This window comes from Tupaia chinensis, unplaced genomic scaffold (genome assembly GCF_000334495.1).
Source record: "Tupaia chinensis unplaced genomic scaffold, TupChi_1.0 Scaffold000463_1, whole genome shotgun sequence".
Lineage (NCBI taxonomy): Eukaryota > Metazoa > Chordata > Mammalia > Scandentia > Tupaiidae > Tupaia > Tupaia belangeri.
The window spans coordinates 1,326,040-1,350,652 of record NW_006159972.1 but is presented as its reverse complement, the minus strand read 5'-3'; the positions used below and the strand labels follow the sequence as shown (position 1 = coordinate 1,350,652).

At 48.2% G+C, this 24,613-nt stretch overlaps 1 protein-coding gene across 2 annotated transcripts in view; it reads right to left on the bottom strand.

The window, feature by feature from the left end:
- Positions 1-24,613, bottom strand: part of BEAN1 (brain expressed associated with NEDD4 1) — a 36,083-nt gene that overhangs the window by 2,108 nt on the left and 9,362 nt on the right. The window contains exon 2 of one of the 2 annotated variants that reach the window (XM_006155555.2): positions 6,582-6,845. In XM_006155555.2, the coding sequence (XP_006155617.1) occupies positions 6,582-6,845 (264 nt within the window). The remainder of the gene's footprint in view (positions 1-6,581; positions 6,846-24,613) is intronic. The other variant, XM_006155556.2, reaches the window with a different exon arrangement.

Genomic DNA, 24,613 nt, shown 5'->3' with positions numbered 1-24,613 from the left:
AAGGAAGAGAGAGAGGGAGTGAGAGAGAGAGAGGGAGAGAGAGAGAGGCTTCTATGATGAATCTGGCCACGCCATATATTGCATTCTCCTCTGGGTTTTAAAACCTCACACGGCACATGGAAGGCTCTGAAATGTCCCGCAGCTAAGAAACACCTTTAACTGCACGTGCCTGGCGTTTGACCACAGATCTGATTTTCTTAGGCTTAGTCGCACTGCTCGGGACATGCTGCTGGGCTTCCTTAGCTGAGGCTCAGAGAAGGCCAGTGACTTGCTAGAGGCCACACGGCAAGTGAGAGGGCAGAGGAATCCGGATGTCTCGCCTCCTTACCTTGGAAGCTTCCACCTTCCCGTTCCTGACCTGTCCAGCAGCAGTGGGGAGCTGCAGGAGGACCCCTGCCCTCCAGGGGTGGGGCTTGGCCTCAGGGGCAGGGCCTGTGACTTCTCTCTGATGTCTGGCACAGCGGCCACCTGGTTCCACAGACCAGGAAGCTGAGGCTGGGGGTCACATAGCTGGCAAAGCGTGGTGCTGGAACTTGTGCAATCGGGATCACCCCAGAGCCTTTCTTCCCACTCCCCTAACCCCCACCCCCTGATACCACAGGAGTGGAGACATGTGGATGGGAAGCCTGCCCTGGAGGTCTAATTCCAGGGTTATACAGGGACGCAGAGAAAGCTCTCGGAACAAAATATTCGGCGCACGGCAATGGCGACTCTGTCCAGATGACAGGGTCGTGACCCTCATTTCTTCTTTATATTGTCTGTATTTTAAGGTTTTCTACAGTAAACACATATTACTTTTCTATCAGGAAAAATGAACCCAGTAACAAATGCTGTGACAAAGGAGCTGAGAGGAGATTTGCTTCCCTCGGGGCATCGGCTAAAAGATGGGCTTTGGGGCAGAAACTTAGGAAAAGACGAAGCACAAAACCAACAGGTGAACAGCGAGGAGGCAGAAGTTGGCCCAGGGCCTCTGGGCCGCAGTGACGGCCATTCTTGCCGGCATTGCCAGGCCAGGGTCTTGGCTCAGGGAGGGTTCTACCTGTGGGGCAGGCTGCTGTGGCTGCCAAGGGGCCCTGGGTGCCCGGGAGGGCCCAGTCCAACCTGAGCTCTGTGTCCCTGCTCTTCCAGGCCTGCCTTTCCCTGGGCCTCCCAGAGGCTGAGCATCTCAGGAAAACTGAGGCTGCCCCGAGGCACTCCCCTAGCTGAGACCCCAGTCCTGGAATGACCAAGTTCAGTCCCAGACATTGCACTGGGCAGAACCCTGAAGGACAGGTGGGAAGAAACCAGCCTCTGTCCTTCCCTGCATCGGAACTTCTGACCCCTTTGTCCCTTCTCTCCTGACACCCAGTCAGCTCAGACCCAGATGGTTCAGGGCTCCAGAAGCCCTGCTTGCCACCTCACCAAAGGTGATCCCTTCCCCTGCTTGTCTCAAAACTGACAAATACCTTGGTTCATTTTTTAACCCCAGTCCAAGGTGACCGTCCCTTGACAGGCTCTGGGACAGGGAGGAGGAGGAACTCACACCACAAACACCGCATGGCCTCATCTACCTTCCTGGGCCCCTGTGGGAGGGGCACAGGGTTACCCCCTCTGTCACGCAGAGTGAGCCAGAGCAGGAGTCACTCATTCAGACCTCAGCAAATGAGAGGAAGCAGGCGCCAGGGGGTCCCTCTCTGCCCCCACTCCCACCCCCCTCATTCTCAAGCCTTTGTTGGCTCCTCTTGTGTCTGGCCAGGCTGCAGAGGCCCTGTGGGCAGGCAGAGGAGGGCTGACTTGGCTCTGAGGGCAATGGGGAGCTACTGAAGGGTATTGAGCAGAGGGTACAAACAGTCGCAACCAGTCACTTTGGACGCCTTGTGGAGAAGGTCCTGGAGATGCTAGGCTGGTGACCGGCAGGTGGGGCAGCTGATCTTTAAGAAGTGGCCTGGGAGAAGGTCTTCTTGAAGGGCAAGAGTTGACATTTACTGAGTACTTATTGGCCAGGTGCTGTGTTAAGTCAGTCCTTACAATAATTTATTATTTTAAAGGGAGAGAAACAGGGAGAGGATTATTTTTATTTGTTTGGTTTTTTTTTTAGAGGTTTTTGCTATAGGGCGCGTGCGCTTACCAGAAAGACAGAGACAGAGAGACAGAAAGTGAGAAATTGTCCCCCAAGGGGGATGGCCACACCACAATCCCTTCTCCTCTATTCTCCTCTCGGGATCTTGGGCACGCAGGAACACATGCCTGGTGTGAGTTTAAGCCACCAGGTCCGGGACTCGTACCATGGTCCACTACATGGGAATCCAGCAACATAGCCATTACGCTAACTGCTGATCCCACCTTCCCCCATCTTCAAAGCCAGCCATGGCTGCCTGAGTATTACTCACATCACATCACTCTGACGCTGACTCTTTGTCTCCTTCAACCTTTAAGGACCCCTGTGATTAAATTGGGCCCACCTGAATAATCTAGGACGGTCTCCCTGTTTTAAAGTCAGCTAATTGCAATCTTAATTTACCATTGCCATGTGATATCATATGTTCACAGGTTCTGGAGAATAGGATGCGGCTCTCTTTTAGTGAGGATTCGTTGTTCTGCCTACCACAAACTTGGAGTGTGTGATAGATGCAATAGCAGTTTGAGACATGGCTCCAGTCCGGGACCCCCGAGAGGATTGATTTTTGACAATGTCTCCCCACATCAAGATCCTCCTGTCCCAGCCCCCCAGTTAGCTGACACACGTCACCATGCCTGACCTGCTTAGGTTGGACGGTCACAGCAACATTTTGAGGTAGGTCCCTGTGGACTCATTTATAGATGACTCTGCTGAGGTACAGAGAGGTTAGGCATAAGTCCTGAGGTTGCACAGTAAGCAGTGGAAGCTGAGCCTCCTTTGGGCACCTCGAGTCTATCTATAATGCCTGTGGGACCTCCGGGACTAACATCTAGAGGCCCTCTGGGCACATAGTTCTGCTGGGAGGGCTGGAGCCGGCTCCCTGCTCATGCCCTCCTGGGGCTTGAGCTGTTCCTGCTTCCCATCCTGCCCTTCCTAGAGAAGACTCAGCTCTAACAGCCTCTCCTCCAGGAAGCCCTCCCTGACTCCAGGCTGGTCAGGCCTAGCTGCTCCCCACAGCTGCAGTACTTTCTCTACCAAAGCTTGCAGTGCACTGCCCAGAGTGGGGCCATCCCGGGACAGACTGCCTCCCCTCTGAGAGCCCACCAGGACAGAGCCAGCTCTGCCTCCTCCTGTGAGCCTGTGACCAGCATGGTGAGAGTGCTCACATTCTGAGGCTGTCCCTGAGGGGGTGAAGGCGGGAGCCGGCTGCAGGGGGGATGGTGGCAGGTGTTGGCTAACTGGTGACAAGGTGGCACAGGGAGCCCTGCCTTCTGGGGAGACACAAGGGGATGAGGCTGACTGAGCTCTCCACGTCTGTTTTATTTATTTAAATTAATTAATTCATGATTTTTTCCAATTTTGCTATAGGATGTATGTGCTCCCTGGAGAGGGAGAGAGAGAGAAAATCGCCCCTGGGGAGACTGGCCACACTCCAGTCCCTTCTCCTCTGTTCTTCCCGGAACTTTGGGCGTGCACATGTGCCCAGCATCATCCTCAGGCTGCTGGGTCCACACTCGCACCATGCAGTCAGCCATTTAGGATCCAGCCCCCAACCTCCACACCATCTGCTGGCCCTCCACGTGTTTTATTAAAGCTTACTTTTCAATCCTGTGGCTGGGCAGTGAGCGCTGACCACTGACCTGTGGGTCTTTCCGTGGCCGCTTGTCTCCCTGGTGTGTAACCCCCAGCCCCCCACCCCATGTCTTGCCTAAGGCCCAGCCTCCTGCTCTTCCAGCTCTCCCAACAACTTTCCCAGAGGAGCGGCTTCAGGTCTGGAGGGCCCCTTGTGGTGGATGTATCTGCTAGGTATCCCCTGGCCCTCCCAGGGGGCTCCCACTGGCGTTCCCCAACAACTCTGTCCCCCCTCAGAGTGTGCATGCCCAGTCCCTCGGACAGTGCTGAGCAGTGGTCGGCCTGTGGGCACCCACGGTGGGCTCCTCGGCTCAAGTCTAGAATCCACCACTTGCTGGCTGGGGACCCCGGGGCCATTACTTGTAACTGCTCAATCTCAGCTTCCTTTTTTTTTTTTTAAAGAGGTTTTTGCCATAGGGGGCGTACACTCGCCAGAAAGACAGAGACAGAAAGCGAGAAATCGCCCCCCAGGGGGGATGGCCCTGCTGCAATCCCTTCTCCTCCATTCTCTTCTCGGGATCTTGGGCATGCACACACACAGGCGCCCGGCGTGAGTTTAAGCCACTGGGTCTGGGACTCAAACTGCGGTTGACCACCTGGGAATCCAGTGACTCAGCCATTACGCCAACTGCTGGTCCCCAACTTCCACTTCGTGATCTGTAAATTGGGATGATGACACAAAGGTCCTAGCCACCCCTAGGACCACTGTGAAGATGGGATTATGCACAAACCACACCACTCAGCAAGCACTCCAGACCCACTGGCCATCACTCCCAGGTCTCTGCCAGCCTGTTATCTTAGTGCAGCCAGGTGCTACCTTCCTTAACCAGTTAACTCTGCGACAAGGGAAAGGGAACATCCCAAACCTGTTGGTTAATCAGGGTGTGTTGGGGGAGGGGCCGTCCTAAGGCCTGGGATGATGAGATCCAATTCAATTTGTTCATAAAATTTTCCCTTGGGGAGCCAGCAGATGGCATAGCAGTTATATCGCTGGACACCCACATGGCTGACTTTAGTTAAAGTCCTGAACCCAGTGGCTTGAAAATCACGTGTGTGCATGTGTGTCCGAGATCCCAGGAAGAGAATGGATTGCACCATGGCCATCCCCCCTAGGGGTAGTTCTCACTTTCCCTCTGTCTCTAAGGCAAAAACCTCTAACATTTTTGTTTTTTTCCCCTGGGTCTAGCTGGTAGTGGGGTGGTTAAGGTGACTGGATCCCACATGGCTGCCAGTGTGGTTCGGGTCCCGGACATAGCGGCTTGAGAAACATGCCAGGTGTGACCAAAATCCCAAAAGATCAGAGAAGGGACTGCGGCATAGCCATCCCCTCTGGGGATGCTTTCTCACTTTCCCTCTCTGTGTCTCTCTGGTGAGTGCATGTACTAGATAGCAAATTAGAAAACAAAAAATTTTTAGGGATCAGCAGTTAGCGTGATGGCTGTGTCGCTGGACTCCCATGTAGTCGACCGCGGTTCGAGTCCTGGACGCAGTGGCTTAAACTCATGTGGGGCACGTGTGTGTGCGTGCCCAAGATCCCAAGAGAATGGAGGAGAAGGGATCGTGGCGTGGCCATCCCCCCTGGGGGGGGGTGATTTCTTGCTTTCTGTCTCTCTGTCTCTCTCTGTCTGTCTGGTGAGCGCACACGCCCTATACATAAACCTCTCAAAAAAAAAAAAAAAAAAGAAAACAGAAAACGTTTCTTCCTTTCTTTCTCTCCCACAGGCTCTTCCTGCCCTGGAGGATCCAAGTTCCAGATCCCAGGAGGCTCTTTCTGCTTCACTGACAACGTGCAGGATGCATCCCAGAGTTCTACAATGCCGGAGCCCTGTTTCCTCTGCCTGGAGAGACCCTAGGCAGAGGCCTATCAGGCCTCAGTGCAGGCTCCGGCGGGGGGGGGTCTGGCTCTTTCCTGCCATTGAAAGTTTTCTGAGATCAGAATTCATCTAAGTTCCTTTCTGCTGCTTTCAGACAACTGGCCCCTTCCAGGAGCGAGGCAGTCACGTGGCTGCATTCTGTGAAAAGCAGTCTGGCCACATGGGCACATCTGGGACTGGTCACCCCAGAATTAACCACCCACTGTTTAAGGTGGTTACAGTACAATCATGGGGAGACCCTCAAATCATTCTTCTAGTCCTCTGCAGGCCGCCTGGGGGTAGCTTCACTTATCCTCCATTCACACCGCCCGTTCACCCATCCACTCATGCATCCAGTAACGCACCCCACCCCCTCCTCTCCCTAGCCCCTCCCCTCCTGCTTAGCCACTCTTCTATCCATCCACCCACCAGTCCCATCTATCTGGGCACTCACTGGTCCATCCGTCTAGCCATCCTTCCCACACCTTCATCTACCTCTCCATTCAGCCGTCCTTCTGACGGCCCGTTTAGTCATTCGTTCTGTCCACACACCCCTCTCTCCATCAATCCACTGGCCCATCCACTCAATTCATCTCCTCACCCCTACCCCGTTTGCCCCCTTGTCCCACCACCCATCCCTCTCCATTCATCCACTCATCCACCCACACCCCCCACCCATCTCTCCATCCACCCATCCATCCAGGCACTAGTGGGACCAGTTATTGACACAGCCTGGATCCACAGTGGCAGGGGAGGGGAGTCGTGCCGCGCTCTCCCTCTGGCCCTCAGCCTCAGTCTCAGTTCCTCTCGACAGACAGCTGGGCCTCTCATGCCACCAAGCACACCACCGAGGGCACCTGCGAGCTCTTCCTGTTCCCTGGAGATGTTTAGGACGCCCTCCCTGAGTGCCCTGCCCCGCGCTGGCGGAGCTGCCACCTCCCCTGGGTTGCAGTCGCGGTAGACGGGCGGCCCAGGGCCCAGGGTGCAGGGCAGCTCACCATAGCCATGCTCATACTCTCGGTGCCGGTGCCGTCGCCGGTGATGGTGGTGGTGGTGGTGACGGTGGCGGCGGTGGCGGTGGCGCTGGAGCCGGGCCTGCCTGTCCCTGCGGATGCTGCCCACGATGATGGTGATGCAGGAGAGGATGATGACCACACCGATGACGGCACTGGCCACGAGCACAGGGGACACGAGCAGGTGGCTGTGCTCTGTGCTCTCTGAGAACGTGGGGTAGAAGTAGCTGGTGTGGTTGTACCGTGCTACTGTGGACAGAGAGAGAGGATGCTAAGCTGTGGCCCGGGTCGGACATGCACCTTCCTCTACCCCTGCAGCCCTGGGAGTTATTTAGCCTTAAGAAGATGGGGGGCAGTCTGGGGTCAGGCCCACGGATTCCATCCTGGCTGTTCCTGCCAGGCAGGAGGGGAGCAGTGCCTTGCCCCGCTGCCTGCACGGGCCTCTGATAGGAGGAGCTGATTTTCTCTCCTCTTTTTTGAAGCTTCTGCCCCAGGAGCTCAACTAACTCACAGACAGAAAAGGGAGAAGCTCAGAGAGGGCAATGGACTTGCCTAAGGTCGCAGAGCAAATTAGTGGCAGAGCTGTCTTGAACCCAGATGCTCAGTGCTACACAAGGACGCTACTGCACCAGGACATGATGTTGGAAGGTCAGTGTGGCTTTACCGATGTCTAGGGTAAGCATGGCGTGGAAGACAGATTACTCCTAGGTCCTGTTCTGAAAGACGTTCCCTTGCCTGTCCTCCCCAAGCCTGGGTCTGAGCCCCTGCTTTGTGTCTGTTGCATAGCACCTGTGGGTTCCGGGGTGTGTGTTTGACTGCTCTCTGTGTCCCCAAGCTCAGCAGTGGGATTGGCACACCAGAGGTGCTTAGTGCACGCATGGAGTGAGCGGCTCCAGACTTGACACTAACTGAGAAAACGACAGAGGCCTTGAACTACCTCCAGGGGAATGAAACCTGTCTTGGGTGGCAATCGAGCCAAGTTTGGGTAGCTGTAGGAGGGATCTTTTTTCCCCAGGTCAGGGCCTAGACCTCTGCCAATCAGAGGCTGGACATTCCACTGTGACCACTCCTCCCTTCCCAGAACGTCCTCCAAAGCCTCACCCACATTCATCCCATGGCAAGGACAGATGGGTGCAGCACAGTCTCAGGACTTTAGCTGGGGTTCAGATCCTACCCTGGGGCAGTTCTGGCTCATGCTGGTAGCTCCTGCACCCTACTGACCTTCATTGGGAGGGGCTGGGCTGGCCTAGAGGCCCTGTTATCTGGGCTAGCACGTCATCCCTGCCTGAGAGCCACAGCCTTGCTTCCTGAAGTTCACTGTGAAACACTACCCTGGAGGGGCATACACTGGAACAAGGAGCTCCCCATGGCTTTGGCTGGGCATGCGTGCTACTGACTGGTATGAGATGTTGGGATAAATGGGTTCCTGAGATTCGAGAGCCAAACACAGGACATAGCTTTCAGGGTGTCTGCTCTGCACATGTTCATTGCCAAGAGTTTATTCATTCTTGTGTTTATCCAGCTCTTCCCATTTTACAGATGAGGACACTGAAGGCTAACAATATTAAGTGGCTCACTTGCAGTTGTACAGCCAGTATATGATGAAGCCAGACCCTCTAAACCACAAGGACCTGGATAAGAAGCGCCCTAATTTATTACAATAGTAGCACAAACAGAGGAGAAAAGAATAGAGTTTTATTGAAATAACTGGTGTAACTTAATTTTCATAGGAATGAAATGAGTGAAAATATGAAGTAGAATGTGATAAGATATATATGGTGAGCTATATGGCTACTATTAAGAACAAAACGGGGAACCAGCAGTTAGCGTAATGGCTATGTCGCTGGACTCCCACGTAGTCGACCGCGGTTCGTGTCCTGGACCCGGTGGCTTAAAACTCATGCCGGGCGCGTGTGTGTGCGTGCCTAAGATCCCGAGAGGAGAATGGAGGAGAAGGGAGTGCGGCGTGACCATCCCCCCTGGGGGGTGATTTCTCGCTTTCTGTCTCTATGTCTCTCTCTGTCTGTCTGGTGAGCGCAAGCGCCCTACAGTGAAAATCTCTAAAAAAAAAAAAAAAAAAAAGAACAAAACGAAAAATTGTGAAAAAAATCACTGAAGAATTAAAATATTATTCTAGAAGATATTCACTTAATGCACAAAGGAGAAATAGAGAAACAAAAAGGACCCAGATATATGCAAGACAAAAAGTAAAATGGCAGATATAAGTCTATGACATCAATAATAACATTACACATGACTTGATTAAATAATCTAATTAAAAGGCAGAGACTGTCAGACTGGTACAAGCAAGGGACAACTGTCTGTAGAACTCTCGCTTGGGAACCCAATGTACAAATAGGTTGAAAACAAGAGAGTAGAAAGAGATACACCATGCAACTATTAATAGCAATCATAAGAAAGCTGGAGTAGCCATAGTAATCTCAGGAAAAAATAGACTAAAAATGTCATTGGCCATATGAAAAGCCGAAGGACCTAAAATACCAAAATAAACTCAAAAGAAGAACAAAGTTGAAGGACTTACATTACTCGATTTCAAAACTCACTGCACAGCTAACAGTGATCACGACAGGGTGGTCCTGGCATAGGGATACAGACATGGAGATAAATGGGCTGGAAGGGAACTCAGAAATAGACCCTCTCATTTATAGTTGATTGATATTCAATAGGGTGTCAGGACAATCAAATGCGGTGTAGTCTTTTCAGCAGATGGGGCTGGGCATCATGCTGCATGAGACCCTGTGGAGGGTGCTTTGTCTCTCCCTGTCTTTGTCTTTCACTATCATAAAAAATAAACGAACTTAAAATTTTTGTTGGATGACAAACTGCATTGACTAAACTGCAATAGGTTTAGCTGGTTCTGTGTCCATTTCCCCATTAGGCTATAATTTGGTTTCTGGACCTGGCGGCTTGCTTTCTCTCTTTTCCTCTTTCTCTATGTCTCTCTCTGGCCCCTCCCCTTGCTTTTTTAAAGAGAGATTTTTGCTATAGGGCATGTGTGCTTGCCAGAGACACAGAGAGATAGAAAGTGAGAAATCCCCCCCCCAGGGGGTATGGCCACACTGCAATCCCCTCTCTTCCAGTCTCCTCTTGGGATTTTGGGCACGCATGCACATGCACCTAGTGTGAATTTTAAGCTGCCAGGTCGAGGACTTGAACCACAGTCGGCCATGTGAGAGTCTAGCGGTATAACCAGTATGCCATCTGATGGCTCCCTCTCTGGTCAAAATAAAAGATAATAATAATAAATAAAAAAATTATAAATAATTCTTTTTTTAAAAAAAGGAATTTGATTTCTTCTTCATTAAAAAAATATTCCAGAGGGTGTGTCTATTTGCTGAAGAAGAGAGAGAGCAAGTGAGACAGTGAGAAAGCAACCTCTGTGGAAGATGGTCACATCACAATCACTTCTCCTTCATTTTTCCTTTCTTTGAGGATTTCGGCATGCACACACACGCACCAACCATGTTTTTTCAAGCCACTGGGTCCCAATCTTGAACCATGCAGTTGGTCATATGAGATGCAGCCACCTCAATTACTGCACTATTGGAATGACCACTTCTCCATTTATAAATTGACTGTGAGAGTTGGAGTTTTGGAGGAGGTCCCAACTTTGCTTTCTTGACCTCTGTCTCCTTTTTCTCATGGTATGTGTGTTGAGGGGGGAGGGTCTTAGACAGAGTCTCACATAGTCTGTTCCTCCTGCCTCAGCCTCCTGAGTAGCTGGGACCACAGTGTGTGTGCCATCACACCAGCCATTTGGAGATGGATCAGGAGTCAAACCTGGGTCTCTCCTGTGTCCTCAGCCTGCCAGGCAGGGTGTCATGTTTCTGTGGCCGGGCCCAGTTTCTTGTTTTTATTCCCTTGGCTGTCAGTTACCGCGAGCTAATGTTTTCCATTTTTCTTCAAGACTCACAGATGAAAGGTGGCAAAGCGAGGCTCCCCTCAAGCTCTTTCTCCCACACAAAAGAGATCAGTTTAAATGACCTGGTCTGATCTCAATGTAGGAGAAATCTGGTCCTTGGCTAGTGAACCCATAGCGCGCCTACCATTGTTTCCCAAGATGATGACAATGGCAGACATTACTAATCAACCATGGCTCTGTTTCCTGTTTGGCCCAGAAGGTAGCCTCAGCATCCTTCTTGACACAGAACTCCACGCAGCAACTACTGCCTTGAGCTGATCACGAAATGGAGCCTTGGGCCACCACTCATCTCATGTGACCACAGTAAACTGTGCCACCACTCCTGAGCCAATGGCCACTCTCTCTCCCTATCATGCACCTCTCACCTTACGCAGGACTTGGGACACCTATTAGGGAGACACCAGTGTTCCTTGGGGAGGACAGAAGTGTGTGGGAGCCACGCTGCTGTGAAATAGTGGGCTGGGTCCGCGAATCTTGCCTCCAGCAGGGCTTTGGGATGTCCTACTCTGACCCCATAGGCTGCATTGGTTTGGGTCACACTGGTCTCCCCGTGATCCAAGACAGATGTGCTACTGGAGAGCTGCCATGGCAGGGCTGCGGGTGCCCAGATTGCGAACCTATGGCTGGATGCGTGTGAGGACATGTGCGTGCACGACGGCACCAGGAGCCTATCTCTGAGGTCACCTTGAAGACGCCCCGCCCTCCACCTGCCTCAGCAACAGATGTGAGCCCCACCCACCCCTGGTAGCACCAAGCTCGTTGCCATCTGGGAGGGAGATGGCATCACCAGGGCCTGCAGAATGAGCCTATTGGCGCAGGTGTTGCTGCAGAGACAGTTGGGAGATTAATCTCCCCGTCACCGCAGTCGGAGAGGTACCTGCATTAAATTACAGGGGAAACTCTTCCAATTTCCAAGCCCAGGGCCCATTTTATCAACAAGATAAACATGGCTGCAGAGAAATGACATGATGACAGTTCCCCTTCCCACCCACCCCCTGTCTCCCTGTCCCTTTGCGCCAGCTGCGGCGAGGACAGAGGATGAAACTCGCTTTGCCTGTCCTGGATTTTCTTCCCAAGCAGCGTCTACAGATGTGCCCACGATCAGCAGAAATTACATCTCAAAATACAGGCTAGGATCGCCCCTGACATGACACCTTCCTCCCACACCCTAGCATGAGTAGCTTGGCCTCTCCTGAGCACCAACTATGTGCCCCATGCCATGGTCAGTGCTTTTCATGTGCTGCACTATTTCACATAATCCTCATTACAGCTTCTGAGGATCCCCAGTTAACAGGTAAGGAAACAGCCTCAGAGAGGTTCAGTAACTTCCTCAAGGTCACACAGCCCCCGGGGGAGGGGAACTGTGTTCTAAGGAAAGCAGAAGCCCTGGCCTCTCAGGCAACACGCTATTCTAGGGCTATGAGGCTCTGCACTGGGAGGTTTTTTTTATTTTTTTTTAATTTTGGGAAAGTAAAATGCCCCTCTCCCTAGGATAACGCTTTGTTTCTGTGGGACACTATATATGCGAGTACTTAAAAAAAAAATGAAATTAAGTATGAGTTTCAGTGCAAATCATTTTTGAAATTCATGCATAGTTTTTTCATAATACGCATTTAAAAAAATGATAGCAAGTGCGTGTGCATACACGTGAGAGCTGGGGAGAGAGGGTCGGAGAGAGCAAACAATCGGAGCTGGCGGGACCCCTGTCCTGGGCGTATTCTCTCTGGCCTAGCAACGTTTCAGATTTTGTGGGAACAGCCCTCAGATGACTTTACCAAAGGGGAACCAGGGAAATCTGGTAGCTCTCCCAGGTCGAGCATTTACTGTACACCCAACCTCTGAACAACGTGGGTTTCAACTATGTGGGTCATTTACACGCACGTTTTTTTCAAGAAGTGTACTGGATAATCCAGCACAGGATTGTACGTGTATTTTCTCCTCATAATTTTCTTAGCAACATTTTCTCTCCTCTAGCTTTCCCCTAGCTGTAAGCATCCAGTAGGGAGCACATATAACATGACATACGTGTTGACCGTCTATGTTGGTAAGGATTCTGGACAACAGGAGATATTGGCAATTAAGTTTTTGGGGAATCAAAAGTTGTATGCGGGGCCAGCTTTGTGATGCAGCATTTATGCACTGCTCAAGAGAAGCTGGCTCCCACATGGTGACCAAGGTTCCCATCCCCAGTCTGGTGGGCCTAACATGCACTGGCATGCGTGCAAGTGCCCAAGAGCCGGTGGGCTGGAGACCTGGAGGAAGGGGATCGCGTGTGAATACTCTGGCGGGTGCACCACGCTTTCTCTCTCTCGCCTATGCACGCATGTATTCTATCATAAATGACGGAACCAAAAGTTGTACGTGGAGTTTCAGCTGCACGGGGATCCATGCCCCAAACCCCTCTGTCGTTCAAGAGTCCACTGCATGAATGAGTCTCTAAACCCTCTACGTGGATAACCACCTCATGTACTCTTCCCAGCAACCTCGAGAAGCATTTTACAGATGGTGAACCTGAGGCACAGGGCTGGGCAATGTAGCAGAGCCAGACTCGGCTGCAGACTGTTCTTCACCATTCCTAACCACACAGACTGAGAGCCCTGAGGGTGGGGAAAGGCAGGGGTGGGCAGCAGGATGGGGGTGGCAGTGAAGGGGGGATAGGAGAAGTGGGTTCTATTCCTGGTCCCACTGGACATCACCATGTGATGTCCCTTGTCCTCTCTGACCTGCTGACGATGTGTCTGGAGAGATATTCATTCTTGGACTGTTTTTGCTCCAGGGTGGGTGAATGGATCTGAGAGGTTAGGAACTATGAGAGGAGCAATGAGGTCCAGGCCTGTGTCAGGGGGCTGAGGTTGGGCCTGGCTCTAGTCAGGGATCAGGGAATGTGCAGAGCAGGGAAAGCACGCTGTCCCATCACTACTAAGTGCTTGCTGAGTGCAGTGTGCAGGCAGCTCCATGGTCTCTGTCCAGGCACAGTGAGGAGCGCTCTGCAGCCTGGAGTTACCTGAGCCACAGTGACAAAGGAAAGGCAGGGAGACATGGGGGTGCTGAGTCAGCATCTTTGGGCCACGATCCTGCCCACTCTCTTGGATACGCTGGTTAGTGTGAGAAGGTGGGGGAAGGACAAAGACTTAGGGCTGACTGATGGCTCCTGTCAAAATAATTCTGAAGACATTTGTCATGAGTCCACTTCCCTGGCAATGCTGGCTTCAGCAGTGTGCCTCTTCCTTCAATACTGAAACTGACGAGGCAAGGCCATGGAGTCACCGGAGGGGATGCAGGGAACGTGACTCAGGTAGTACCTTTCCTCTGCACACTATTGGCTGGACCCAGCCTCCCCACAAGGACTGAGAGGAGGTGGGGGCAGAGAACATGGCAAGGCAGGGCTCACTAGCCTGGGGTCGCCACCCCTGCTTTTTTGGGTGACTTGGCTCACTTGCTAGTGAAGGGATACAGAGGGTTGGGAGAGGGTCAAGGACATCTCAGAAAGGAGGACACAGAGGTCTGGGTATTGAAGAATGAACCAGCAGAACAAGATCAGGGAGGAAGGGAGGAGCATGGGCAGGAACACAGAAGGGTGAGCTCAGGAGAGGGGCATGCTGCAGGGGTGAGGCTGGGGGATGGCACCCTGATGGCAGCTGAATGTTGGGATCATGGGGGTGAGAAGGTTCCTCTTACAGTGGGGCTGCATATCTTCAAAAAGTCAAATACCATGCCAAGGCCCTGATACATTTACATGGCCATTTGTGGTATTAGGTGTTGGCAGATTAGAGTAGTAAGGAAGAATAGGAGGTGGAGTCATCCATTTATTCATCAGTCATCCATCAGCTCACTCAACCAACAAATCAGTTGCCCTCCCAAGCATTTATCTAGCTAAGAATCTTCTCAGCAGCCACCCAGTTGGCTATCTACCTACCTATCCATCCATTTACTCATTATCTGTATATTCATCCATCATCATCCATCCACCTATCCACTCATTATCATCCATCATCCATTCATCCATCTACCCATCCTTCCACCCATCTATCAACTTCTTCTACTTCTCCATCCTATTTATCATCTATCCATTCATCCACCACCATCCATCCACCCACCCATCCACCCCATCCATCCATCCATCCATCATCATCCATCATCACTCATCCACCCACCCATCAAGCCAATCCATCCATCCACTGATCAACTATCTATTCATCCATCATCATTTATCCATTAACCCATCTATCTACCCATCTATCATACATCATCTATTCATCCATCCATCTGTCCCATCCCTCATCTATCAGTCCATCCATCATCATCCATTCACCTATCTACCTATCCATCCTATCCATCTATCCATCCACCCATCTATCATCCATCATCAATCCTCTCACCCACCCACCCATCAATCCCATTCATCCATCTACCCATCACCTATCTATTCACTCATCATCCTTTATCCATCCACCCACCTACAGTCTATCATCCAGCCCATCCATCCATCCATCCATCCATCCATCCATCCATCCATATACCCATCCTCCATCCATTCACCTGCTCACCAATAGTCACCAGGTGCTTACTCCAAGTCTGGACATGTACTAGACACTGAGAACACAAGATATGAATCAGACTAAACTGAACTTCTAAATCTGTGAAAAGCAAGAGGTACTACACTGGTGCCCTGGAGCCAGGAGGGGAAATCTTGGTGCTTCATGGAGCTCCTCCTCCTACTTTAGCACAGCAGCTCTGCTCCCAACTGTTTTTCATATCAGAGTCAATAGGAGAGTGCCCCACTGCCAAGCAGAAGGTTTTATTCTTTTTTTTTTTTTGAGAGGTTTTTGCTATAGGGCGCGTGCACTCACCAGACAGAGAGAGACATAGAGACAGAAAGCAAGAAATCACCCCCCAGGGGGGAGGGTCACACCGCAATTCCTTCTCCTCCATTCTCCTCTCGGGATCTTGGGCATGCACGCACACGCGCCCGGCGTGAGTTTTAAGCCACCGGGTCCGGGAAGCGAACCGCAGTCAACTACGTGGGAATCGGTGACATAGCTATTACGCTAACTGCTAGTTTCCAGCAGAAGGTTTTAAAATATAACCAAAAATGAAAAGTGACTGCCCACAGGCTTATAATAATTTTATCAATATAAGGGACTTAATCCACTATTAAGATACATTCTGGGCCCACTGGTGCAGTAATGCAATGCTCTGTAATGCTGGACTCACAGGGGAATGTCCCAGGTTTGTGTCCTGAGGACTCCCTGTACATGCTGGGCATGTGTATGCCCATGATCTGGAGGGGCGAGGGTGGGGGTGGATTGTGGCATCAGGACCTTCCTGGCGATGAGTGTCTTTCTCTCTCTCTCACTCATATTGTCTGCTTCTTTCATGGAAGGAAGATTAAACTTGAAAAAAAATAAAAATAAAAAAAACCTGGGACCAGCAGATGGTGTGGTGGTTGGGGTGCTGGACTCTCACATGGCCAACCACGGTTCCAGTCCTGAAACTGGCAGCCTAATTTCTCACTGTCTCTCTCTCTCTGGTGAATGCATATGCCCAATAGCAAATTAAATAATAATAATAAAATAATTCTTTTTTTTATAAAAGGAACCTTGCAAAGTCAAAAGAAAAAGATACATTCTGCCACTTAAATAAACTCATTAAATGTATACATTTCTCTGCTTATCCAAATTCCAAAGTTCACCGTCTCATCATCGTTCTCTAAGGTTTTATCTCTGTCTTGAAGAAAAATTTATTTACTGGCTGGAAAGCTCACTGAAATAGTTTCACAAATCACTTTTCCCTGTTTCTGCAGAGGAGTGATGAACTGGCTGACATTACAGAACTGAGAGTTAGACCTTTCCCTTGAATCCATACTAAAAGCCCATTTTCTCACTAGAATCATCACTGGTGTCAACCTCCTCATTTTCTCTTCTCTTCCAGCACCACCTAGAATTGGCTCCTGGGCCATTTTCAATAATGGACCCAGTATTTACAACCCCAGTGGAATCACCGCGTATGTCTGATAAACAGGAGACAGTGGAATTGGGCCAAGAAGCAAATGCTGGAGGGCTGGCTTGGCCCACCCACCAGCTAGGGAGATGGGCTCCCACCTCCCAGCTAGCTTTAAGAGACTTAAAATCATGGCTTAAATGACCATTTACTCTAACATGGACTTTCTAGGAAGTTGGTGAATAACTGATATATAGAATGTTAAATTCATGAATGTTGTAAATGATCCCCGGCTATCCCACCTGGGAGAGAGAATATTTATGGAGAACTATGTGAAGGCCATATCATCCACATGCTACCCTGCATGACAACGATTTCAGTCTCTGGAACAAACACTAGAGTTGTGTTCTTGGCTATGGTAGCAGAGCCTCCTTTTCAAGAACTGTCTTGTAGAATGTGACTTTGGCCTGTGCCTCCGAGCCCACATTGAGGGCACTAGCTTAAGAAGCAGTTTCATCACTAGTGCGTTACCAAAGGTGTTATCCACTGTTACCTCTCAGTATCCCCTAGGTGAGCCTTTATGTAAGAAATCTCTCCAAGATACAAGAGTGAGAAAAAGCTCTGATTGGCTCAGATAGCTGCTTTCTTCTTATAAACAATGAGAATCATGAGCTGATCTTTGCCTTTTGGCTTTGGCCCTCAGGAAGCTCAGAAACACTTCTGTAGCTCAAAATCAATGGGGAAGGAAACCAGTCCTTCCTTGGCACTGTGGTGCTAATTCGCATCATCCAACACAGCCATGCCACAGATTCCCTCTGAGAGTCAGATTTGGGGGAATAAACCCAAGTTGACATCTGTGCAGGTCACTCTTAAATTATTCAGTGCTGTGGCTGTGAATAATTATTCTGATTTGAGGCTATTTTCTACATTGTTCCAAAAACCTTTAGGAAGGGGACCCAGAGGTGGTAAATATGGTGTTTCAGAGCTTGGCTCAGTGATGTTGGGCAGGGTATTTCACACCTATATACCTTTGTTTCCTCAGCTCCAAGACAAAGTAATGCTCTCTCAGAGTGTGGATGAAGTGAAATAGTTTAGTAAGTTACATAATCACTACGTTACTATAAAGCAGGATGAAATTGTCAAACTATCATTTCAGTTCTCTGGAAATTGACCAAAGGCATACAATGAATGGAGGGGCATTTATTATAAAAATGGTTGATCTTCAGGCAAAAACAGTGTCTCTGTGGTGTTCTAGCTCCCACACCCCTCCCCATGAATTCTGCTAGCCACGGTGGGACAGATGGTAAAAATCAGTAGCTTCTCTGCTCCTGCTGGAGAAAGCCACTTGATATATAGTTGTGTAGTTAAAATGGCAGTCTCTGGGCCAGCAGGTGGCATGGTGGTTAAGGCACTGGACTCTCACATGACTGATCACAGATAAAAGTCCCGAAACTGAAGGCTTGCTTTCTCATTTTCCCTCTCTCTGTCTCTGTCTCTCTCTAATGAGTGCATGTGCCCTGTAGCAAATTTTTAAAAAATTATTTATTTAAATTATTAAATAAGTTATTCTTTAAAAAAAAAAAAGGCAGCAGATGATATAATGGTTACGTTGCTGGAAACCCATGTAGTCGACTGTGATTTGAGTCCTGGACCTGGTGTCTTTAAACTCATGCTGGGTGTGCGGCATGTGTGACCAAAATCCTGAGAGGAGAATGGATTTAAGTGTGGCCATCCCTACTAGGGGGCGATTTCTTGCTTTCTCTCTCTCTCTCCCTGCCTCTCCAGTGAGCACACATGTCCTATAGCAAAAATCTCTTTAAAGAAAAAAAAAAGTAGTCTCAGTGGCAAATTAACTAGGAGGGCTAGCTGCCACACTAGCCTTAGGTTGGGGTTCTATTTAGGGCAAGAAATGGATAAAAGCAGTGGTCCCCAACATTTGTTACACAAGGAAGTGGTTTTGTGGAAGATAATTTTTCCATGAACTGGGGTGGGAAGCAGAGGTAGAGGATAGTTTCAGAATGATTTGGGTGCATTACATTTATTGTGAGCTTTATTTCTATTACTATTACATTGTACTGGGTCATTGGGAAAGTCATGATTCATTTTTGCATAGAAAAACATGTCATGACTTTCCTAAAGACCTAATAATATATAATGCAATAATTACACAGTTCACCATAATGCAGTATTTGCAGCTGTTTCCCAGTGCTAGCATCACTGCCTCAGCTCCACCTGAGATTATCAGGCATTAGATTTTCATAAGAAGCTATAACCTAGATTCCTTTCATGTGCAGTTTGTAGTGGGGTTCCAGCTCCTGTGAGAATCTAATGTCCACACTGCTCTGACAGGAGACAGAGCTCAGGTGGTAATGTGAGCAATGGGGAGTGGCTGTAAATACAGATGAAACTTTGCTGGCTCACCTGTCACTCACTTCCTGCTGTGTAGCCCAGTTCCTAATAGGCCATGGACTGGCATCAGTGATTGAGGACCCCTGGGTTAGAGGACTAACTAGAGACTTAACAGGAAGTTCTGAAAGGTGAGCCAGCTATCAGGGGTCCATGCATCGTGGGTTGACTGGAGGTTTGTGTGCACATGCAGCAGGAAATCAAGAGGGCCCAAGTCACTAATACTACCTTAGCTACTGGAGGCTGCATTTATGTGCAGTAGAGATGTGCAAGAGCTCAGTGAACTCTGGGGCAGACTTGAAAACGGCCTTTAGTTTCAATGAATGACCCAATCTATATACAGCGGTTCCATCCGCAGAGTGTAAGCCTCCCTGCTGCAAGGTGTCTGAGTACAGCCTTGGACTGTGTTTTCAGCTGAACATTGAGCTCTGGAGACATGGGTCAATCACTAGGAAGGCCAACATTAAAGTAAAAAGAAGAAATAGAAAGTAAGCAGACACACTAGCCATGGAATATTGTAGGGGAAACAGATTTTAACAGATTTAGTTTAAGGCCAGTTATTAACAAATGAAGAAACAGCAACTCTTTTTTTTTTTTAAAGAGCTTTTTGCTATAGGGTGTGTGTGCTCTTTAGAAAGAGAGAGAGAGACAGAGAGACAGAAAGCGAAAAATCACCCTTAGGGGTGATGGCCACCCTGCAATCCCTTCTCCTCCATTCTCCTCTTGGGATCTTGGGCACGCACTCACACACGCCCAGTGTGAGTGTAAGTCATCGGGTCTGGGATTTGAACCGCAGTCAACTATATACCAACTGCTGGTCCCGACAGCAACTCTTATTAACCACTCCACCCAAGCCTACAGCCAGAGGCCCACAAAAGTTGAGATCTGTGTGTTCTGATTCTAGAATTCATTAATGGTGATGGGATTTTGTACCCTGATCTATAGAGGTTCCCTTTAGCTCCCAAAATTTCTAAGGACATCTGTGAAACCAGCATTAGGGTAGTAGGTATTAAAAATAATGCATCATAAGTATTGTGTTGTTGGAAAAGTCTTGACACATTTTGCATAGAAAAACATAGAAAAGGTATGTCATGACTTTTCCAATAACCCAATAGATAGGGTTTATTCCCAGAATATGAGAATGGGTTAGAAGCAGGAAATCTATTTTTTTAAAGATTTATTTATTTATTTTACTTAATGTTATTTGTTATTGTTATTTTTTCTTACCTATTATCTGAGAGAGACAGAGAGAGAGAAAGGGAAAGTGAGAGTCAGGTCTGGGACTCAAACCATGGTCAGCCATGTGGGAATCCAGCACGTCAACCGCTATGCCACCTGCCAGCCCCGAAGCAGGAAATCTATTAATATGTCATGTCAGTAGGTGGGATGAGAAAAACTAGCAAACTAGGAAGAGACAGAGATTGCCATGACAAACCCTGATGATTGACCCTATGTTACATTTACTCATGGAGCTTTGGAATAATTTCCCAGCATGTGGTCCACAGAACACAGATTCCAAAAAACATTATGGGGTGTTTGCAACAAACTCTTTATCACCAAAAGGTTGCTTTGCAGCTGCGAGCTGTCTTGTGTGCCTACCCAGCCCTGGTCCCAGGACTTTTTCTCACCAGTATTCAGTATTCTGAGAAACCAATGGTCTTGAGGTCCTCTGGGAGGAGGGTCACTTCTCAGCCACCTGGGAGCCGGGCCTGGTGAACCAAAGCCTGGAACTCTCTATAACAGCTGACCTACATCTTGTTCAAGGACAGCACTCTGGCCAAGTAAGACACAGGCAGTCCTGGGTTCAAATCCTGATCCTGCCTCTGGCTGGCAGGGCCCACTGAGCAAGGTAGGTCTCTCAGCCTCTATTGCCTAATCTGTAAAATGAGACCAGCAATCTCTGCTCTGAGCTAATCAAAGCACGCTGGCTCACAGGATGTCTGGCCCAGAATAGATATTCAATACATGACAAACCTTAAAGTCTTAAAGATATTCTCTAGATAAAGGACTGAAAGGAAAAGGCAAAACAATAAAGCTTGAAGAAGAAAACATCAGAGACTGTTTCATGACCTTGGAATTCTTAAACAGGACATAAATGATACTAACCATTTTTTTTTTAATGGATAAATTATTTATTTAAAAAAAAACTAAAACCAACCAACCAACCAACCAAACAAACTTTGGTGGGAGTTTGGGCTCTGAGGTGGTCAGAGGACTGAGGGGCTTCACAGAGACAGAGACACGAACAAGGTCAAGGCCATGCCTGGAGCGAGTGGATAGTTTTTGCAAGCAGACTTTCTTTTTTATTTTTTTCTAGAATTATTATTTATTATTTTTATCATCAAATGAGTTTTGCCAGAGAAAGACAGAGAGAGAGGGAGAGTGAGAAAGCAAGTTTCCAGGTCTGGGACTCACACCACAGTTATGTGGGAATTCCAATGCTTTAACCATCACACCACCTGCTGGCCCCAAGACTTTCTAAATATATTCCTCATTAGCATCCCACCCCAGGACACTACAGAATACTTCTTATGGAGGTATTTGTACAGGTGCCTGGAACTGGTTAATAGATCCTGAGACACAAAAAGGTCCTTCTTCACATGTTTCTGGAACCATCTATCTTTTTCATGATTAGCTTTTCATGCTAATAGGTTTGTTCTTTACTGAGTACACGGGAGAGGAGTTGCACCATCAGTTATGGCAGGTCAACGTCACGTGGTGCTCATAGTAACAGAACATGATACGTCTTGTGATGATACAGAAAACTGATTTTGAAACCTAGGCTTTATGTTCAACGAGAGGGACCTAAAACAGCTTTTCTTCAAATAAGTGGTAAGTAAAAAGCCCTGCAGGATTCCTTTTCAGTTTAAAGTATGCAAATCTTAGCAGCAGCTCACAGCATATGTATGATATTTACCCAGACTCTCTTTTGAAGACGACTCACAGTACCAGTGCCTTTGGGATCTCTGGTTGCCTATGTTTCAATATTGGTGTCACTTGAGCACTTCCCATCCTGCAAAAATGTTTGCAGCTGAAGCACAGTTCTGGCTTATTTAATTAAACTTAGAAACAGATCCTCATTCGGGTTTTATCATCTGTTTTTTCATTCTACTCTAAATCAAAGCCAATCAAAGTCAACGTCAGATAAAGAGAAAACGCCACGTACACCTTTGTTCTCCTGCACGGGGTTCATCAGCTTGCCATTCCCATGGCTCTTGTAACAAGACAACCACGTATAGCTGGGCCTTTCACTCTTGTACTCTGGATAAATTATTTATTTAAAAAAAAACTAAAACCAACCAACCAACCAAACAAACAAACTTTGGTGGGAGTTTGGGCTCTGAGGTGGTCAGAGGACTGAGGGGCTTCACAGAGACAGAGACACGAACAAGGTCAAGGCCATGCCTGGAGCGAGTGGATAGTTTTTGCAAGCAGACTTTCTTTTTTATTTTTTTCTAGAATTATTATTTATTATTTTTATCATCAAATGAGTTTTGCCAGAGAAAGACAGAGAGAGAGGGAGAGTGAGAAAGCAAGTTTCCAGGTCTGGGACTCACACCACAGTTATGTGGGAATTCCAATGCTTTAACCATCATACCACCTGCTGGCCCCAAGACTTTCTAAATATATTCCTCATTAGCATCCCACCCCAGGACACTACAGAATACTTCTTATGGAGGTATTTGTACAGGTGCCTGGAACTGGTTAATAGATCCTGAGACACAAAAAGGTCCTTCTTCACATGTTTCTGGAACCATCTATCTTTTTCATGATTAGCTTTTCATGCTAATAGGTTTGTTCTTTACTGAGTACACGGGAGAGGAGTTGCACCATCAGTTATGGCAGGTCAACGTCACGTGGTGCTCATAGTAACAGCACATGATACGTCTTGTGATGATACAGAAAACTGATTTTGAAACCTAGGCTTTATGTTCAACGAGAGGGACCTAAAACAGCTTTTCTTCAAATAAGTGATAAGTAAAAAGCCCTGCAGGATTCCTTTTCAGTTTAAAGTATGCAAATCTTAGCAGCAGCTCACAGCATATGTATGATATTTACCCAGACTCTCTTTTGAAGACGACTCACAGTACCAGTGCCTTTGGGATCTCTGGTTGCCTATGTTTCAATATTGGTGTCACTTGAGCACTTCCCATCCTGCAAAAATGTTTGCAGCTGAAGCACAGTTCTGGCTTATTTAATTAAACTTAGAAACAGATCCTCATTCGGGTTTTATCATCTGTTTTTTCATTCTACTCTAAATCAAAGCCAATCAAAGTCAACGTCAGATAAAGAGAAAACGCCACGTACACCTTTGTTCTCCTGCACGGGGTTCATCAGCTTGCCATTCCCATGGCTCTTGTAACAAGACAACCACGTATAGCTGGGCCTTTCACTCTTGTACTCTGGAAAAGAAATCCTGCTGCAGGAGAAACTCTGGATGTGCTATGACTGAGCAGAGATTGATACCGAAATGATAAGTAAGGACCAGGTGGCAGTGCAGGGGTAATGCAATACCCTACGGGGTAGACTCACATGAGAAGGCTCTAGGTTTGCACCCACAGACCTCCCTAAACATGCTGGGCATGCGCGTGCCCATGATCTGGGGCTGGCTGAGACTAGGGGTGGACTGATGTGAAGACGCTGATGGGAGTGTTCTCTGTCTGTCTCATTCATGGAAAAAAAAAAAGAGAGAAAGGAATGACAGGTACACATATAAAACTTCAGCCATTCTTGTGATTATACTATTTAATTTAATACTTCTATTTAATGTTCAGTATACTTTATATTATAAAGGAATTTGAGCCAGTGGGTAGCATGGCGGTTAATGTGCTGGATCTGCATGGCTGACTGCACCGTTAGCGTCCCTGACCTGGTGACTTGAAAATCACACAGGGCGCATGTGTACGCTTGTACAAAATCCTGAGAGGAGAATAGAGGAGAGCGGATTGCAGTGTGGCCATCCTCCCAGGGGTTGATTTCTCACTTTCCCTCTCTCTCTCTGTCTCTCTTCAGTAAGCACATGCACCCTGAAGCTAAACAAACAAATAAACAAACAAAAACAAAAATCTAACAAAACAAAACAAAATTTGAAGAACACCAAATAGGTTTGTGATGATCCAAAGTCAGTTATAAATTACATACTGTCTGCAAATCTGATAGTTACATTGTTTTAGATAATTGGATTTTACGCTTGGTAGATATTCCAGTACACTAGTATTGCAGGTGTAATGGATCATCCTCCCACAAGAATAACACAGAACGAGGCCATGGTATTTCTATTCTGTTTAGTAAGTGTTGCTATACAATAGCCACCTATTGGAATCATTTCCCATATGTTAAAGTATTGGATGTACCTTTTTATCTTGGAAAAATATGAGGTTTACTTCATAAGACAGAGTTCAAATTCTATTTAACTTAAAACCTGAAATGTCAATAACAGTAGACAAAAACTATTTAAGAATGCTGCTATTGGGACCAGCAGTTAGTGTAATGGCTATGTTGCTGGACTCCCACGTAGTCGATCATGGTTCGAGTCCCGGACCCAGTGGCTTAAAACTCATGCCGGGTGCGTGTGCGTGCGTGCCCAAGATCCCGAGAGGAGAATGGAAGAGAAGGGATTGTGGCGTGGCCATCCCCCACTTAAAATGGCCTTCACTTTGATAAGATCTTATTCTTTGAACTGTAGCAATAAAACCCTCCTATTCCTAGGGAGTACAAGATATTCCAT